This window comes from Doryrhamphus excisus, linkage group LG7, assembly GCF_037039965.1.
Source record: "Doryrhamphus excisus strain RoL-2023G ecotype Guam linkage group LG7, RoL_Dexc_Guam_v1.1, whole genome shotgun sequence".
NCBI lineage: Eukaryota > Metazoa > Chordata > Actinopteri > Syngnathiformes > Syngnathidae > Doryrhamphus > Doryrhamphus excisus.
The window spans coordinates 18,641,143-18,661,562 of record NC_136363.1 but is presented as its reverse complement, the minus strand read 5'-3'; the positions used below and the strand labels follow the sequence as shown (position 1 = coordinate 18,661,562).

The following is a 20,420-nucleotide window of genomic DNA, read 5'->3' as shown; positions in this document are numbered from 1 at the left end:
ACGCCCCATCATTGCCCTTCACAGGCAGTAACGGAACTCTACTGTTATCATGTGACGCAGGTATTAGCACACACACATGAACTAAATTCAGCTCTTTCATTTGATTCCATTAAAAAAAAAACACATGAAGCTCAGAGCTAAACTCTTCAAATTGAAGGCACACCCATGTATTTTATGTATTTTTAGTCTAACCTCCTCGTCCAAGTTGCTGTTATCCTGGATGACTCGGATCCAGGCCAGCATGTCCTCCCGATCCTCGGCCTGGAACAGGTACTCGCAGTCCGACGTGGTGAGCCTCAGCACATTTTTCCGCTTGGTATCACTGTAGGAGATGTCAATCAAACACGCCTTGATGCTGATGGGTAGCGGCTCGTCCGTGGTTTGACAGTTAGCATGCGCCTGCCCATCTTTTTTGTCCTTGTACAGACAGAGGTAGTGTCCTCTCAGCACGGCGTACATCTGCTTCCAAGGGCGCATTCCGCCTCCGACGCGCTGCCGAAGTGGGTCAGTGAGAAAATTAGGTCGAAATGATACAGTACAAATGAACAGTTCAAAGACGCAGCAGCGCTACACACCTTTCCTTTGTCTGTATTTAGCTGCTTGAAATGCAGAAGACCCTCCCTAGTCGCGTCGCAAAAGACATCAGATGATGAATCTCTCCTGGATCCGGAATCTTCGGAAGACCTGTCCATTGCCTGTGATGAACATGGGAAAATGACAGCGTCTAATTTGACATTTATTATATATATACGGGGTGTTATTTTGGCGAAGAAACTGGATTTACCTTCCTGAGTCCTTTCAGACCGGCTATCAAGGACCTTCTAAAAGACGGAGAACAAAATGAATGAGAACACCTGATCTGATGGCGGTCTTAAATTATAATTGCAACTTTAAAACTCACCCTCCACTCTCTTCACGGTAGTTATCCAAGCCTTCGTCGTATGACAAGGACCGCTCGGTTTTACCACCCGAATCTGACTCGATGATTGTGAGACGGAGAGAATCTATTTAAAGAGAAGGTCAAATTCTTACTTGTGATACTGACTTCATGAAATGAAATAAAAGTAAAAAAAAACTTTAAAAAAATACCATGGTCATGTGACATCTGGCGGCGCATAAGTGGGGACGTTGCCGTGGGACTTGGTGGTATGGTGGTGATGATCGGTGTTGTGGAAATCACAGCCGAAGCGGGGATGTTAACCGTGTCCAGGTCCATGCTGGGACTGGAGGGTTCATCTGTGGACAGGGATAGAGTCACGTCCTTAAACTACACACAAGAAATGGCATCGGATTACAAATATATTAGCGTGGACGCATGAACGCGGCGGGGAATGCAATGTGGTTCTAATAGGTTATCACATGGTTTATCTGGTATCGGTAACCTTTATGGTCAGGACTGAGATAAAAAAGATCAATACCATTATATATATAAAGCTTTTTTTTTTGGAAATGTACAACTTAAAACTCTGTTTTGATATTGGTGTCAGTATTTAAACTGGGCCTGATACCAGACAAACCATGTGATGATCTTATTATGACATACTATTTAATCATGAGCTTATTATCACGTACTATTTAATCAAAAGACCATTTTGTTTTATTAATTTTATTATATCTAAACAGTGTAAACACAATAATTGCAAGCCATTCAGAAAAAAGCTTGAGGTCGCCCTTGGTTTTTCCGACTTGTATTTGCATTTTTTAGTTTATTTTGATCATTTCAAGAGTGTCCTCCTCATTAATGGTGATAAAACGTTCCGTTTCTAATATTCTGTTTGCTATTTTCCCTATTTTGTCTTTCGCTGGGAGTGTCAACCTGCTGACATGTTGACAGAGCACAGACGGCAGCAAAACAAACGCTGTGTGTTCACTCTCGTGCGCTCGCTGTTCTCTGATTGGTTGTTTCACGGGCACGATACCAGAGCAGCGCGCTCTGAGTGGACAGCTACGGGGGCTGATACTGGACATGGTTAAACTCTATATTTTATCAGTATCACTGCCCTGGGGCTTTGAGTACAGGGCCAATTAATACTGTAGTATGTGATAATTATAGGTTATTACATGGTTTGTCTGGTATCAGGCCAGGTATCATGCCCCCAAGTGTCAGTATCTGATACTGGGCCTGATACCAGACAAACCATGTAATAACCTATAATTATCACATACTATTTAATCATGAGCTTATTATCACGTACTATTCAATCAAAATACCATTTTGTTTCCAGAAAATGATACTGGACATGGTTAAACTCTATATTTTATCAGTATCACTGCCCTGGGGCTTTGACACAGTATCATTTCGGCCTTTTCCTGTATCATTCATGGGCGGTTTCTAGGGTACAGGGCCAATTAATACTGCAGTATGTGATAATAGATCTGTACTGCCCTACATATGTACTATGTGTGGTTGAATGTGGTTACCTGCGCTTCACTGTTATGTAATAGCTCATCTTACATTATCACATAATGTACGGCCACGTAGAAACGTGATTAACGGCTCATTTTTTAGATAAACTTCTCAACTCTCCCTGTGGCTAAATGCTAATTGCTAGCATGTTAGCATTTAAGCTAATTTACTCATGTCTAAAGGCAAATACACACATGGCATGATGTAGGAAGGTTATAGGACAACCTTGGCACTTTCTAAACTTGAGGCCCTCTTGCTAGGTGCTAGCATGATGACTGTTAGCATGTTAGCATTTTAGCTAATTTACTCATTTCTAAAGGCAAATAGACACATGGCATGATGTGGGGACACTATGGGACTGCATCAACCTTTTCGGGACTTGAGGCTGTCTTGCTAGGTGCCCGAGGCTCACAGCACAGGTGGCAAGTGGGAATTTTCTTGTTGTGTTTACACTGTTTAGATATAATACATGTAATAAAACAAAATGGTCTTTTGATGAAATAGTATGTGATAATAAGCTCATGATTAAATAGTATGTGATAATAAGATCATCACATGGTTTGTCGGGTATCAGGCCCAGTATCATGCCCCCGTGTGCCAGTATCAGCCCTTGACCTTCAGTCTCGGGCTTCAGTCTCGACCTTCAGCCTCGGGCTGATACTGACATTTGGGGGCATGATACCTGGCCTGATACCAGACAAACCATGTGATAACCTATAAGTATCATTCATGGGCGGTTTCTAGAGTACAGGGCCAATTACACTCAGCAAAGACAAGGCAGCGTCCCGGGTCTCTTACCTATAAAGGGGATCGAATCCAAGGAGTCGTCCAAGTTGCCGGAGCCATACTTGTGCTGTACGCCCCCCAGCCTCTTTAGATGCATTTCTCTGCAGCTCTCTGTCCAACACGTCACCGCGTCCACAGAACCAGCCTTCAACAACGGCAGCGACTTATGGCTCCCTTGTTTATCATTCACGGCAAAGGCATAGGACGGAGGTCGAACGTGAGCAGATCCTGAGTTTTTATCCTTCCTTAGGACTACAACTGTTGCGTCACGTCCTTCGACACCTTCCGTAAGACCGCCATTGCTGGAAGCTTCTCTAGCCTTTGGCTTTTGAGTCACGGTTCCATTTGCGGTAGCGGCAACACTCGGGGTTTGTCTCTGTATGGATGTTTTACACGACGGACCTGAACAAGAGGAGGACCTGGCCACTAAACCGGTCTCTGACCTGTTCTCCAGTTTTAGACTGTCAGCCCGACCCCTGAGCTCCAAGTGCAGAGACGATGGGTACCCCACGTGGTTTCCAGTGAATCTTTGGTCTTTGAGCAAGTCTGTGGTTTTCATGGAGGCAGTTGAGGGGTCTGCGATGGAGTTCTTAACGGGTAGACGCGAGGGTCTTGTCATGTTGCCGTCAGTCTTTAACGGTTGTAAAGTATCCGTTATTCCTTTGCTACATGGTCGATCATTTGATAATCCATTTCCTTGTCCATCCGAATCCGGTCCAGTTAGACTCCGATTGAGATGAGGTAAAGCTCTTTGGCCTGATCCATGCCGACTGGCTCTTGCTTCCTCCCCCTGGCAAAGCAGAAGTCTATCCTCCAAAACGGTCCTCTCTCCAGAGCTGATCCCATGTTCTGTAGTCTGCTGGCCCAGATGGTCATAAGACCTTGCTCGAGTTTTGGTAACCCCTGCAGGGTTAGAGAAAGGTAAAGCATCTTGGGAAGCACTCCGAGGCCAGTTTCTGCTCCGGTCCGAACCAGCTCCAAGCCTGTCCTGGGAGGCACTTCGTAACGGAGTCCCATGATTGCCTCCATTTACTCCTCGATCCGTCGATGCGCTCCTCCACCTGACTTGAGAGGCCATGAACCCTCTTTGACTGGAACATGGAGGGGGTGTGCGTTGCTGGGTGTACGCAGAGCTGGAATTGGCAGCGGCACGCAAACTGTCCAAGCGCTCCTGGATGGTGCGGCAGCCATAGTTGTGCAGCCTCTTTGCGTCGATGTAGTCTTTATAGGTGGTGTAGTTTCTCCAGTCGATGTTCTGATGAGGAGAAGAAGAAGAAGGGGGCGTTGGAGAGGGGGAATGGCGGTTGGCTTTGGGTGAGATGGCAGTGGATAAAGTGTCCGGTGAGGCAGCACTAAGGGAAGCCCGTACATTGTCGGGATAGACCGGGCTAGGTCTCGGCTCTGAGAGACGGGAAGGAGGACACTGTGCACTTCCTGGTAGTGAAGATATAAGCGGTCTCGGTATTGGAGAACCAGTTTCTGTTGAACGACAGTATTGGTTCTCGTCAGTCCTGTGGCTGGGTCCCGCCCGAGCCAAGTTGACAACACCCTTATCGACTTGTTCAGGGTGAACAGCCGCCGTCCTCAACTTATCATTACTGACACAGAGCGATGCCTTGGAGGTCTGCAGTGCTGGATTTGATGAAGAAACAAGGATCTCCACTTGGTGGCCCTTTTCCGTTGACTCTCTCGGGGTGTGGTTGACAGCGGAGGGATGCGGTGCCTCGGCTTTGCCCGCTGCTTTAATTTCTATACGAGGGTAGCATATGGGTGGCGGCTCGGGGATGTTCTGGGCATTTCCGCTGTACGCCACATTTCCTTTGAGATATGCATCCTGAGAATACGCCTGAAAAGAGAACAAGGACCATGATGTCAGGAATTTATCCACATTCTTAGACGGAGAATGTACCCTCGCCACTAATGCTAATTTGTCAGTGTGACAAAACACTTAAACAAAATATATTCCCCTGTTAAATTGCACGGTTGGACAGTACTAGATTGCACTATACCAAAAAATTCTCATATTACTATTGCGCAACCAATAACAGTAGGTCTTCCGCTCTGTGCTTCTTCCTTGTGGACTTATAAGATAAAAACTAGCTAACAATGAAGCAGAATTCAATGGAAAGAAGTTAGCAAAGATAGTTTTCCAGTCTTACCAGAGCAGTGATATCCCTGGAAAACTGAAGAAGGGTAAGCAAGACAGGGAGTGAAAAGAAGTAGACAGGTAAGCACAAAGATATGAAACATACAACAATGCAGATGTGAGGCAGGCTAAAAATACATCCGACTATGGGGAGATGAAATAGAGGCTTTACTGGAGTTAGAAAATAGAAGAAATAAGAAAAAGTCTGACTTTTTATTGTCTGGGGAATAGAGAAAAGTGCCTCAAAGAATGCTCAGTTGTCATTGATAGCTTCTAAGATAGGGGTCTCAAACTCAATTTACTTGGGGGGCCACTGGAGCTAGGGTCTGGGTGAGACTGAGCCGCATCAGGTTTTCAAAAAAAAAACAAACGCTTTTATTAAAAACAGAAAAATAAAAAAACTTTGCTTTGGTTCCAATTTTCTACAAGAAAAGCTCTGATAAAACATTCCACTCTTAATTTTTATTTTTCTACACAAAATAAGATGAAAAATAAATAAACAAATCAAGAATAAAGAAAATCAATCAATCAGTAATAACTAAATATAATAATAATAATAATAAAACGGCAAATAATAAAAATATAGTTTGTGGGTAGACAAATATTTTTTTCAGATTAAAATTAACAGTATTAACAGTTATTTAACTTTTAACATGAACATTAATCAAACGTAATAATTTTTTCTGGGTACCACTTCCACACGGATAGGGAGGATAACAGTTTTTTAACCTTTAACATGATGTAATACTTTTAGAACGTAATATTTTTTTCTGGGTACATGATACCATTCAGCATCCATATCAAACTTGCGCGGGCCACACTAACATTAAACTTTCATATCAAGGCGGGGGGCCTAAACTAGCGTCCTGCGGGCCGCATGTTTGAGACCCCTGTTCTAAGATGTTAATATGTCGAACTGATAATGAACACGACATCCAGTCGGCGAAAGACGTCTTGTGACAGCTGTTAATTTAGACACTGGAGCGCCACGGGTGAGTTTGTATGGAATTGAACAAGACAGTTCAGTGCACACATGGTTTTTCTGTTTTGACATTTCAAAGTGGAGGGCAGTGATTAGCGTTTTTCAGCGTCAAGGATTGTCAGCAACAGCAACAATATGATGACCGAAAACCTGAATTAATATGACACAAGAATGTTACAAATTTCATATTTGCATTGCACATTGATATTTAAATGAATGGATTATTACCAGCTGCAAAATGTCCTCATCTTTTGGCATCACACAAAGTTCCAGCGAGGTATCACTGGAAGGAAACATAAGGATACAGGACAGGATATTGGGTACCTAACATCACAATTTCTTCTACTCCTAGGTGTAATATGCGGAAGTCATCACATCGTCACACAAGCGACTCACCTGTTCTGGATCAAGGCGATGACCTGCGAGTACGTCTTCCCGATGATGCTCTCTCCATTCACCTTCACGATGCGGTCCCCTGCGGAGAAACACGACAAGCGCATTCCGACAACCGACTCAAGTAATCCCTTGCATAATTTGCATAAAAAGTTAAGACATTTCCATGGATAACGTGGAATGAACTATGTGTGTACCTGTACAGAGTCCGGCTCCGTGGGCGGGGCCTCCCTCCTTCACTTGCTTCACAAAAATGGTGTCCATCGGCTCCAGGCGACTTCGTTGTCTCCCTGGTAACAAGAAAGCATATAGTCATGTGGACACCTGAAGACACCATTGAAGTTTACTGATGTTTACATACAATAAATATGGCCGCAAACACACATTATTCACATATACAGCATATTAACATAGAAGTGGGGGGCGGCACGGCGGTCGAGTGGTTAGCTAGGAGACCAGGGTTCAATTCCACCCTCGGCCATCTCTGTGTGGAGTTTGCATGTTCTCCCTGTGCATGCGTGGGTTTTTTCCGGGTACTCCGGTTTTCCTCCCACATTCCAAAAAACATGCTAGGTTAATTGGCGACTCTTCCACTCTTTATTCTTTGTTTACACCACATTGCTCAATCGCAAAGCGCGGTCTGTGTGATCATAGCAATTACACAAGTGACGGTCGCCACTTTAAACATAGTATGCTACCGAGCTAACTACTTAGCCTCAGATTTATTTATTTATTTATACTAAACGTAAGAGTTACAAACAGAACAGGGAAGAAGGACAAACTAAGAAGCCAAAATCTTACCACTTCCACACAGAATGGGAGGAGAATTATATATTAATTAGGTTAATTGATGACTCCAAATTGTCCATAGGTATGAATGTGATCGTGAATGGTTGTTTGTCTATATGTGCCCTGTGATTGGCTGGCGACCAGTCCAGGGTGTACCCCGCCTCTCGCCTGAAGACAGCTGGGATAGGCTCCAGCACCACCCCCGCGACCCTCGTGAGGAAAAAGAACATAGAAGTGTTTATTCAATCCACTATACAGACTAACAGGTTGTCCAGTAGAGGGCAGTACAGCTCAGGAGACACATCTCATAAACACACTAAAGCCAGTGTTTTTTTTCTGTGTTTTTGTAGGATTTGGTTCTCCTTCGTTTCCTCCTGAGAGCCGCTTGGCTGACCTTGAGCGTGGGGAGCCCCCAATCCCCTGACCGTTTGGTGAAATTTTTCTCAGGCACGTAAGTTTTATTGTATTGTGTGTTGTTTTTCTTGTCCTGATTTGATGGGCTGGTGTTTTCAGAGGTCAGTCAAGTCATTGTTTTTGTTTTGTTGTTATTGGATTGTATGTGCCGCTCTTGCACTGCAAATTGGATTCCATGCCACGCAGTTGGATGAACAGGATTAAATGTGGAAGCATTTTTTTTTTTTATGTTCCCTACAATCTGACCGAAACTAAACTACGGTGTGGAATTAATGAAATACTTCAGTACTCGTGGGGGCGCTTCTGGAGGTGTGCAAATTCTGAAATCTCAAAGTTTCATAATAATGGCCTCTTTCTCATTCATTCATTCATTCATTTTCTACCTCTTTTCCTCACGAGGGTCGCAGGGGGTGCTGGAGCCTATCCCAGCTGTCTTCGGGCAAGAGGCGGGGTACACCCTGGACTGCTGGCCAGCCAATCACAGGGCACATATAGACAAACAACCATTCACACTCACATTCATACCTATGGACAATTTGGAGTCGCTAATTAACCTAGCATGTTTTTGGAATGTGGGAGGAAACCGGAGTACCCGGAGAAAACCCATGCAAACTCCACACAGAGATGGCCGAGGGTGGAATTGAACCCTAGCTGTGAGGTCTGCGCGCTAACCACTAGACCACCGTGCAGCCGTATATATGTATTATCTACTGAAATTGCCTTGCTTAGAGTCAAACATTGTGGTGGTTGCAACACGGTCTGGGGCTGCATGAGTGCAACCAGTACTGTGGAGCTGCGGTTCTTTCCCAGTATATAGTATAATTTAAGTAAATAAGATAAGATTTGGAGTCGCCAATTAACCTGGGTTAATTAACCTGGTTTTAACTCATGTTATTCTAAAGACATGTGGCATAATAATATGTCATATTTTTACACTCCACACCCACTTTGAAATGTGCACAAAAAACTCACAATTTTTCCGCTTAAATTTCCCAACACGAGGAATGTGTGTGTGTGTTTGTAGATGGCTATCAATGTCGGGTCTGCTCCAGAGGGAAAAATACGGAAAAAGGTGATGCCTGGCAATAACAAGCGAATGGCAAAGGTAAGCAAGCAAGCACACTTAGCATAAATCCATAAAGTTAAATGTCCTAGAAAGGCACAGCGTGTTTTATTGGAAGAGCGTCTCCTGAGAAAGCAGCACGGACGCTTGAAGATGGCAGATGAAACTAACAATAGTTATTCTAACTCAGCTTTCCCATGAAGAACACAGAGAGCGGTTCACACACGCTCCGGTCCAAACACAACTTTACTTTGGGGAACTTGAGCCCATCTTGAGGAACACCTGCTTCCCCCTGGAGCTCCTTTAAAACACCTTGCCAAGCCTCAGCATTGGACACGTCATTGCTAATTGGTGCACTTTAGAAGCAGCCTGAGGCCAAAAACACTGTTTATCTTATTTACTTAAAATATACTATATACTGGGAAAGAACCGCAGCTCCACAGTACTGGTTGCACTCATGCAGCCCTAGGCCGTGTTGCAACCACTACAATGTTTGACTCTAAGCAAAGCAGTTTCAGTAGATAATACATATATACGGCTGCACGGTGTTCGAGTGGTTGGCGTGCAGACCTCACAGCTAGGAGACCCGGGTTCAATTCCACCCTCGGCCATTTCTGTGTGGAGTTTGCATGTTCTCCCCGTGCATGTGTGGGGTTTCTCCAGGTACTCCGGTTTCCTCCCACATTCCAAAAACATGCTAGGTTAATTGGCGACTCTTCCACTCTTTATTCTTTGTTTACACCACATTCGTCAACTGCAAAGCGCAGTCTACGTCATAGCATGCTACCGAGCTAACTACTTTGCCTCAGGTTTATTTATTTTAAATGTAAGAGTTACAAACAGGACATGGAAGGACAAAGTAAGAAGCCAAAATTTTACCACTTCCACACAGAATGGGAGGAGAATTATATATTGTCAAACATGCCGTGGCTGACTACATGTGGTGTGAATGTAATGTAATGTAATATAATGTCACGTCGGGTTAGCGCGCAGGCCACACAGCTAGGAGATGGGTTTGATTCCCAGCTCGGGTTATCTCTGTGCGGAGTTTGCATGTTCCAAAAACATGCTAGGTTAATTAGCGACTCCAAATAGTCCATAGGTATGAATGTGAGTGTGAATGGTTGTTTGTCTATATGTGCCCTGTGATTGGCTGGCGACCAGTTACCAGTGTATACCCCGCCTCTCGCCCCAAAGACAGCTGGGATAGGCTCCCTTCCACATTCCAAAAACATGCTAGGTTAATTAGCGACTCCAAATTGTCCATAGATATGAATGTGAGTGTGAATGGTTGTTTGTCTATATGTGCCCTGTGATTGGCTGGCGACCAGTTACCAGGGTGTACGCCGCCTCTTGCCCGAAGACAGCTGGGATAGGCTCCAGCACCCCCGTGACCCTTGTGAGGATAAGCGATAGAAAATGAATGAATGAATAAATACATTAATACTGCTATACAAGCTTTACACTGACTACTCTAAATGATGCTTGAAATGTGCTTGTTGAAATATGACTCGGCGCTTAACATGACACCAATTACACAAAATGTAATGACATGAAGGGAGGAGTCAAATGCCTAAGAGCGAGGGAAGACTGCAGGAAGTAAGATAAAAGAGGGAAGATTTGGGGATAAGAGCAAACTTGGAATGTGGCAGGAATGACAAATTCACCTCCGCGCTGTACGTCAAATGTTTATCTACGCATACACGTCAGCGTCTGTCTGTCGATGTGTGTGTGTGTGTGTGTGTGTTTTTTGAAGGGTGGAAGGGTTTTCCAGCGGCAACACCCAGCTAGTCAACATGCGGTTAACTGCCCCCCCCCCTTCATTCCCCCCACCACCTCTCTCGCTATCCAAACACCAACAGCATCATCAAACATTGGCTGCAGCTCAAGCAAATAAACGACAGTGCTGAGCCTGCAGCCAGCAACACATTTCTTTTCTCATTAAAATAACCGAGCACGTGATTGGATGAAATGTCCGTCTGAGGCCTTTTAGGCTCTGTAGTTCTTTATTTAAGTGTTTTCATACAATATTATTCAACTGGAATCAAGGTCATCCGTAATGAATTAAGACTAGAATCACATGATCAGGGCTTTTTTTGTCATTTTATTGTCTCTCAGCTGCATATCAGCTGTCAAGACTTGAACACAAGGATCCAAAAAGGGGGATGAGCCTTCGACTGAAAAACACATTCCTTTCTCATAATTCACTCGGGAGTCAAGGAAATGTGGAATGTGTGCAGATTTATACTCCAGTATCTACTTCAATGATATGATGACGCAGGGCTCTCAAACACGCTGCCCGCGACACTAGTTTGAGGCCCCCGCCTTGATATGAAAGTTTGATATGGATGCTGTATGGTATCATGTACCCAGAAAAAATTATTACGTTTGATTCATGTTCATGTTAAAGTTAAAGTTGTTAAAGTTTAATAGTTATCCTCCTTATCCGTGTGGAAGTGGTAAGTTTTTGGCTATTTAAGTTTAAAGGAAATAACTTGGAGGCTACCGTTTAGGTCGCTAGCTCTCTAGTTTGCGAGTTAGCATGTGTCTCAAGACCCTGCAGTTGCGCAATATGTTGTAAATAAACAAAGTATAGTTTTGTCATGTCTACAGGGCTCTAATAATGCTTTGTTCATTTTAATCTGAAAAAAATAATTTGTCTACCCACCAACTATATGTGGTTTCTTAAGTTTTTATTATTTGACGTTTTATTATTATATTTATTTATTAGTGATTGATTGATTGATTGATTTTCTTTACTCTTGATTTGCTTATTTATTTTTCATCTTATCCCAGCTGTCTTCGGGCAAGAGGCGGGGTACACCCTGGACTGGTCGCCAGCCAATCACAGGGCACATATAGACAAACAACCATTCACACTCATACCTTCATACCTATGGACAATTTGGAGTCGCCAATTAACCTAGCATATTTTTTTGGAATGTGGGAGAAAACCCATGCATGCACGGGGAGAACATGCAAACTCCACACAGAGATGGACGAGGGTGGAATTGAACCCTGGTCTCCTAGCTGTGAGGTCTGTGCGCTAACCACTCGACCACCGTGCAGCCGTATATATGTATTATCTACTGAAATTGCCTTGCTTAGAGTCAAACATTGTGGTGGTTGCAACACGGTCTGGGGCTGCATGAGTGCAACCAGTACTGTGGAGCTGCGGTTCTTTCCCAGTACATAGTATAATTTAAGTAAATAAGATAAACAGTGTTTTTGGCCTCAGGCTGCTTATAAAGTGCACCAATTAGCTGTGAGGTCTGCGCGCTAACCACTCGACCACCGTGCCGCCCTCTTTTTATGCATTAAAATGTAAAATGAGTCCCTAAACACAAGAGGAGGGTTAAGAGGTGCAAACGACCACACACCCCGTATCTATGGCTTATGGTCAAAATGCTAATATGCTATCATACATGTCATACAGATATCCTCCACGTTTTGTAATCATTAGACAAATGCTCAATAGGCAATTAATTAGGGGATTCATGGCATTGTCATTCCATTAAAGGTGTGCACCTGATTTTGTGAGAAATTTCAAGTCAATCCAACTTTTATGTGTGTAGCTTACACAAAAAATACTACACTTTGTGTGTATATTGTATATACAATATTATATTGTACATTGTTGTTATATAGAAACGGTTGCCTGACCCTGACCCGGAACATTCGGAATGTCACCGGCTGTCTAGGACATCCCTTCCACGCATGATGTTGACACTCTGCAGCCAGCACATCCCCAGGGAAATCAGTGCACGTAAAGAAGGCGTGAATGAGAATATATTGGCTGATGGAGAATTAAACTAATAAGATATTCAAATAGACTCATCTTCCCCATGTCATTAAAAGGCGTGAGGATGCAACCATGTTAATGGACTGTCAATCCTCGTTAGATTCTTTCACAACACCTGAGATCCCGGTAACACTGTGCGGATCTGTCTAATTGCTGTGAAGCAGTTGGATTCATCACACTTACCTCGGCTGCCGTTCTCTTCATCCTGGAGGTGGAAAGACAAAGAGGAGAGAAAATTAGTTACTAAGGATAATTTATAATGTTACTTACAGAGAACATACTACTTTCTACTTTCTAAAATCACAAATACTTCAACTTCCTGATATAGTTCACCTTCAAACAGCTAAAATAATGCATAAGGCTAAAAATAACTAATTAGCTAAAAATGTCATCCAATACTTCTCTACAAGAGAGGAGAAATATGATCTCAGGGAAGAACTACATTTGCATCACTTCGTTAAAAAGCCATAGCATTTCAGTATGTGGAATCAAACTATGGGATGGATTGAGTAAGACCCTCAAACAATGCACAACGATGAGCCAATTCAAGAAACAATACAAGCAGTTGATGTTTGCTAAATACAAGGATGAAGAGTCTTGAACCAGTCATGATGTGCTATACATATCACTATATTGACGGTTACTATGGTAACCAGTATGTCATTGTATGGTCATATCACCTCGTACACCGGCATGTGACAAAAAAATTTAATTATTCATTCATTCATTCATTCATTTTCTACCGCTTTTTCCTCACGAGGGTCACGGGGGGTGCTGGAGCCTAAAATAAAATTAAAATAAATAAAAAATACAAATCAGGAAAGCAGGAAGTTACTATGGTACCCATTATGACATTGTATGGTCATATCACCTTGTACTTCGGTACGGGACAAAAAAATAAAATTAAATAAAATTAAATAAAATTAAATAAAATTAAATAAAATTAAATAAAATTAAATAAAATTAAATAAAATTAAAATAAATAAAAAAACTATATTAGGAAAGCAGGAAGTTACTATGGTACCCATTATGTCATTGTATGGTCATATCACCTCGTACTTTGGTACGTGACAAAAAAAAAAAAATTTAATTAAAATTATTAAAAAAAAAACTTAAACTATATTAGGAAAGCAGGAAGTGAACAAATGTAACAGTTACTGATTGTAAAAGTACCAGATGGAGGGGTAGGATTCAATAAGCTTTGCTTCTTCCTACTCCTTTTGGACATGTGGAACTGTGAACTGTGATGCATTCAATTGTAATCTGATGCATGTTCAAATGAAATAAAACCATAACTATTTATGAGTATTACCAAAAAAAAAACAGACAAAACAAACCTAAAAACATATTCAAGTTCAGGATGTGTGTGTGCATTTTTAAGCCATGGTTATTTAATTTCCCTAAGTCTTTATTGGCAACAACCCCACAAAGACTCACACAAACGACACAGTATGTCCTCCATTTAAGTCTTTCCTTAAAACTTCTGGATCATCTTCAAGTTAACCCCCAAATCCTGCGAGATTAGCACAGCACTCCAAAGCATAAAAGTCATTTCAAGTGAACAAGAGTGTTTACGGGTTGCATAATGGGAGGAAGACGGGGGTCAGTTGGAGTAGATGTGAACAAGCGAGGGAACGTCACTCGAGAATGTGTGCATTGGTTCTACCTGGTGGACCATTATGACGACTCAAGTATCTTATAAGATAGCAAACGCTGCCCTATTTATTATTATTATGTAAAACCCTCCAATGTATGAGACTCTGTGCTCATTATTGGACATTCAGGATTACCAAAAGGACAGATTGGTGCTGGTTGATGTTATCCAGAGGACCTTGGCAGATGTCCCAGGTGGGATAAAGTCGAGGGTCTGAGTTAGAAACCTTCACGCTATGCTTTGTGACATGTGTACTTTAAGGGCTGTTGATTGAATCGGGTGTTGTTTTCCAAGCCTCACACATCAAAGTGGATGTTTTTTTTTGGAAACGGCATCAATCGTTAAAATGTGGCGTTTGAGCCTCTTGTGCGTCAGGATTCCGACTTTGTTGAACCCAACACCCTCGACTCTTTTGTTCTTTATGTCTTTCAACCCCTACTGTCATTTTTGCGGACTGTTCAAAAACGCAAGAATGTTTCTGTCACATGATATTTACTGTCACCGCACTGTTAGTTTGGAGCATGTTTTGACCTTCCTGTCTCGTGTCATGTGTTCCACCTGATCACAACAACCAATCAGCTCCCTGCCTGATCTTGCGTTCCGCCCATCTGTGTGTGATTAGTTTAGTCTCTTGAGACCTATCACATCCTTCAGCCTTGTCTACAACTTTGGTTTTAATTTAGGGCGGCACGGCTAGGAGACCAGGGTTCAATTCCACCCTCGGCCATCTCTGTGTGGAGTCCCATCCATCCGGTACTTTTACAATCAGTAACTGTTACATTTGTTCACTTCCTGCTTTCCTAATATAATTTAAGTTTTTATTTTTATTTTTTTTTGTATGGTGGTATGACCATACAATGACATAATATATAATATTATAATATAGTTTTTTAAATTTTATTTAATTGTATTTAATTTTATTTAATTTTATTTAATTTTATTTTTTTGTCCCGTACAGAAGTACGAGGTGATATGACCATACAATGACATAATGGGTACCATAGTAACTTCCTGCTTTCCTAATATATATTTTTTAATTTATTTTAATTTTATTTAATTTTATTTAATTTAATTTTGTTGTCACGTACCAAAATACGAGGTGATATGACCATACAATGACATAATGGGTAATTGTATTTAATTGTATTATTTTTTAGGGTCTTACTCAATCCATTCCATAGTTTGATTCCACATACTGAAATGCTATGGCTTTTTAACGTAGTCCTAGCATATAAGTGTTTCAAATGTACTTCTTCCCTGAGATCATATTTCTCCTCTCTTGTAGAGAAGAAGAAGTATTGGATGACATTTTTAGCTAATTGGTTATTTTTTAGAGTTGTTCATTGTGAACAAATTCAAGCAAATTAAAGCAGAGCACTCATGTGTGTTTTAATAGGATGGACCCGGAAGTCACCTTGAGAGAGTTGTGCACAGCAGACTCCGGCGGGTAGACGATGAAGTGCCGTAACGTAAAGCCAAACCCTTGAGAAGTCCGATGCAGACACAGCGTCTTGGGCCCAGGCCATGAGAAGGGCTCCTCCTCGGCTCCGGGAGAAGCGATGGCCGACGTGTCGCTCTGGTCGGGACCATCCTTCCGCTTGGCCTGAAAAGGTACACACAGCGATGTTAATTTTGGATCCTATTGGAAACATAAGAGAGTGATTATCCCTTCAGTTCAGTTTCAGACAATTTGACAAGAGCTACACTCGGAGAGAGGAATGTAGGGCATTCCGGGACAAGGCCAAAATTACACACACATAATTGTGTTTTTTAACTGTGGTTGAATTCGGAGAAAACAATATCTGTCAAAATAATAACCGTTCAGGCCCCCATTTGTTTTGCCTTGGGCTTCACACATCCACACATGTGGCCTAGGTTATTGCGCATTTGGCGCTTTTTTTTTTTTTTTTTGCAGGACTCTTGGCATGTTTGCACGATGACTTATCTTGTGCATTCCTACTGTGACTGAAGCGGGATAACAACAACCCTTTACATTTACACAGCCGTGCTAATGATGCAGTTTCTTTTAAACACGCCTTAACTAAGAACATCATATGTTTACACTTGCACAATTCAACAGGAAGAATCCTGCCCTCTCTGTTCAATTCCATTGTTTAACGTGGTTTCTCATCACTAACTGTTGGAGACTTTTGGAGATGCTAATGTGTCCCGGTGTGTTCCCTCGGCTCCATCCTTTTGTAGATCTTTGTCGTGGTTGTGTGCGTGCCGGTGAGCAACCAAAACGCAAAAAGTGTCAATTAAAGAGATGCCTTTTTTTAAAGTGAAAAGTAGGACTTCTTATTTAATTAACAGAATATTTTCCTAGAAAACCTGGTAACCACCTTCTAAATAGGCTTTTATCATTATTAGAGACCTTGAGACATGAAATAACACCCCTATAGTCACCTTTAGACTCCCATGACACATTATAGTAGACAAACTAAGAGAAAATAAGACATAATAAACATGTTTATCACCTTCTAAATATGCTTTTTAACATTTTAGAGACCTCGAGACATGAAATAACACCCCTATAGTCACCTTTAGACTCCCATGACACATTATAGTTGACATACTAAGAGAAAATAAGACATAATAAACATGTTTACTACCTTCTAAATATGCTTTTTAACATTCCTAGAGACCTCGAGACATGAAATAACACCCCTGTAGTCACCTTTGGACTCCTATGACACATTACAGTAGACATACTGAGAGAAAATAAGACATAATAAACATGTTTACCACCTTCTAAATATGCTTTTTAACATTTTAGAGACCTCGAGACATGAAATAACACCCCTATAGTCACCGTTAGACTCCTATGACCCATTATAGTAGACCTACTAAGAGAAAATAAGACATAATAAACATGTTTGCCACCTTCTAAATATGCTTTTTAACATCTTAGAGACCTCGAGACATGAAATAACATCCCTATAGTCACCTTTAGACTCCTATGACCCATTATAGTAGACCTACTAAGAGAAAACAAGACATAATAAACATGTTTGCCACCTTCTAAATATGCTTTTTAACATTTTAGAGACCTCGAGACATGAAATAACACCCCTATAGTCACCTTTAGACTCCCATGACACATTATAGTTGACATACTAAGAGAAAATAAGACATAATAAACATGTTTACTACCTTCTAAATATGCTTTTTAACATTCCTAGAGACCTCGAGACATGAAATAACACCCCTATAGTCACCTTTAGACTCCTATGACACATTATAGTAGACATACTAAGAGAAAATAAGACATAATAAACATGTTTACCACCTTCTAAATATGCTTTTTAACATCTTAGAGACCTTGAGACATGAAATAACACCCCTATAGTCACCTTTGGACTCCTATGACCCATTATAGTAGACATTCATTCATTCATTCATTCATTCATTTTCTGCCGCTTATCCTCACGAGGGTCGCGGGGAATGGTGCTGGAGCCTATCCCAGCTGTCTTCGGGAGAGAGGCGGGGTACACCCCGGACTGGTCGCCAGCCAACCACAGGGCATATAATATAGACAAACAACCATTAACACTCACATTCATACCTATGAACAATATGGAGTCGCTAATTAACCTAGCATGTTTTTGGAATGTGGGAGGAAACCGGAGAAAACACACGCATGCACGGGGAGAACATGCAAACTCCACACAAAGATGGCCGAGGGATTGGGATTGAAATAATATAAAATATGAACTGAAATATATGACCTAAAGAGACAGAGACATGATTTTGGAGATGGAACTAATCCATTTCTTACACTTTTAGGCATTTTATTGCAAATATTGATCCAAAAATCAGAGGATAGGGCTTTTGTGAAGGTAAAAAAAAGAAATTATGGAGAGGCTTTGGCAACACTTTCTCATCGGGAAAAGAAAAGAATGTGTACCAATAGAAAAAATAAATACTGCCAGAAACATTGTACAATAAGGAATACATAAATACCGTATATTATATATAGTGACTTGCTAGGTCATAATAAATGAATGAAGGCTTCCTCCACATACTTTATAAAAACCATATGCTTGGACTGTTTCTTCAACTGAGTCATATCGCTACATTGCTGGAGTGCCTTACTTAAAGTACACTTAACATCAGGCTGAACTATGATTTGTCCAATCGACCAACTAGCCGGAGACACAGCCGAGTCCTGTTGAATTTAGGCTAAAAATAATGTCTGGAAATATTTAGTAACTTTGCTGAAGAGTGTGTGTGACGTCCATCACGCACCACAGGGTGTGTTGCTACCAGAGGCTCTTCAATGGAAATATGTCTATTCTAAACGTCTAAAGACGTCTTTATACCACGAGGAGCAGATGTGGAGGTCTTTAGGGAGAAGCATGGGTGTGGGCTTAGTGGAATGACTGGTGAAATCTCCAGCAATTCCGAGCTTGGATGTAAGCCAGAGTTCACAAACGCAACGTAAATGATGTTTTTTTTGCGTGTGTGTGTGTATGTGTGTTTGTTTCACGCTTCAAAAATTAATGCGGTGTTATGTAAGATAGCTAAGCATGGCTTAGGGACACACACATTTCCCGCTTGATCTCTTAAATTAAAAAAAGGTGATGAATTATTAATTAAGTACTGCAAAACTCTATGGAGGACCAAAACTGCCAAAATAATAAATAAATAAATAAATAAAAGTGGAAATAAAAACAAAAATAAAAAAAAAATGAAAAAATTAAATACAAAAAAAAAAAATATAAATGGAAATAAAAACAAAAATACATTTTTTTTTTTATTTTTGAATCTTGCTCTTTATTTTTGTGGCCGTTTGCAGGCATACCTAGTCGATTTTCTCACTCACATGTCGATCAACCAATAGGCGAACAGTTCAACCCAAGACACACTTAGGACCGCCCCCTCATTTGAATAGTTTTTCCTTCTGCATTTCTATGAGGACCAAAACTGCCAAAATAATAAATAAATAAATAAATAAAAGTGAAAATAAAAACAAAAATGAAAAAAAAATCAAAAAATTAAATATAAATGGAAATAAAAACAAAAATAAAAATATATATACATAAATAAATAAAAGTAAAAATAAATACAAAAATAAAAAACAAGATTAAAAAAAAATATTTTTGTTTTTATTTCTATTTATATTAATGTTTTTGTATTTAATTTTTTAATTTTTTTTCATTTTTGTTTTTATTTCCACTTTTATTTATTTATTTATTTATTATTTTGGCAGTTTTGGTCCTCCATATAACTCAGACAATATAAATACTAAAAAAAAATATGGAAAGCAGGAAGTGAACAAATATAAAAATATTTTTTAAAATTATTATTTAATAATTATTGATTTCATATTTTTTAATAATATAAAAAATATTTTTATTTTTCCTCATACTTCAGTACGTGACCAAAATAAAAATAAAAAAACTTAAACTATATTAGGAAAGCAGGAAGTGAACAAATGTAACAGTTACTGATTGTAAAAGTACCAGATGGAGGGGTAGGATTTAATAAGCTTTGCTTCTTCCTACTCCTTTCGGACATGTGGAACTGTGAACTGAATCTGATGCATGTTCAAATGAAATTAATGCTTAAACTATATTAGGAAAGCAGGAAGTGAACAAATGTTAACAGTTACTGATTGTAAAAGTACCAGATGGAGGGGTAGGATTTAATAAGCTTTGCTTCTTCCTACTCCTTTTGGACATGTGGAACTGTGAACTGATTATGTGATGCATTCAATTGTAATCTGATGCATGTTCACATGAAATAAAACCATTACCATTACCAATTATGCATTCAGTCTGCTCATCAAAACATAGCGTCAATACCAAAACGGTTCGATGCCATATGGTGCCTTCAGGATAACGTATTTGCATGACCCTTCCGGCATCATTTATCTATATGACATCAGCGTTTTGAGCGAGTTTGACTGTCACTGCTTCTCTACTTTGAGTAAAGTATGTTTTTGTTAGTCTTAGTCAAGCCTGCACATCTGACGTCATCCA

At 40.7% G+C, this 20,420-nt stretch overlaps 1 protein-coding gene and 1 long non-coding RNA gene across 6 annotated transcripts in view; one reads left to right on the top strand and one right to left on the bottom strand.

Annotated features, from left to right (window-relative positions):
* arhgap21a (Rho GTPase activating protein 21a) overlaps window positions 1-20,420 on the bottom strand; it is a 59,906-nt gene that overhangs the window by 7,893 nt on the left and 31,593 nt on the right. For 3 of the 4 annotated variants that reach the window (XM_058060597.2, XM_058060596.2, XM_058060594.2), the window contains 12 exons: window positions 15,851-16,039; window positions 12,966-12,987; window positions 6,912-7,004; window positions 6,718-6,796; window positions 6,550-6,604; window positions 5,353-5,376; window positions 3,206-5,039; window positions 1,090-1,236; window positions 902-1,004; window positions 785-821; window positions 576-695; window positions 193-492 (listed from right to left, as the gene is read on the bottom strand). In XM_058060597.2, coding sequence (XP_057916580.2) covers window positions 193-492; window positions 576-695; window positions 785-821; window positions 902-1,004; window positions 1,090-1,236; window positions 3,206-5,039; window positions 5,353-5,376; window positions 6,550-6,604; window positions 6,718-6,796; window positions 6,912-7,004; window positions 12,966-12,987; window positions 15,851-16,039 — 3,003 coding nt within the window. The remainder of the gene's footprint in view (window positions 1-192; window positions 493-575; window positions 696-784; window positions 822-901; window positions 1,005-1,089; window positions 1,237-3,205; window positions 5,040-5,352; window positions 5,377-6,549; window positions 6,605-6,717; window positions 6,797-6,911; window positions 7,005-12,965; window positions 12,988-15,850; window positions 16,040-20,420) is intronic. The other variant, XM_058060595.2, reaches the window with a different exon arrangement.
* On the top strand, window positions 19-9,022 carry LOC144899560 (uncharacterized). Of its 2 annotated transcripts, XR_013627784.1 has the most exons (4): window positions 19-60; window positions 6,674-6,838; window positions 7,854-7,954; window positions 8,942-9,022. It is a non-coding gene; the product is annotated as an uncharacterized LOC144899560 (long non-coding RNA). The 2 variants fall into 2 exon arrangements; XR_013627783.1 differs by lacking the exon at window positions 19-60 and having other exon boundaries at window positions 6,537-6,838.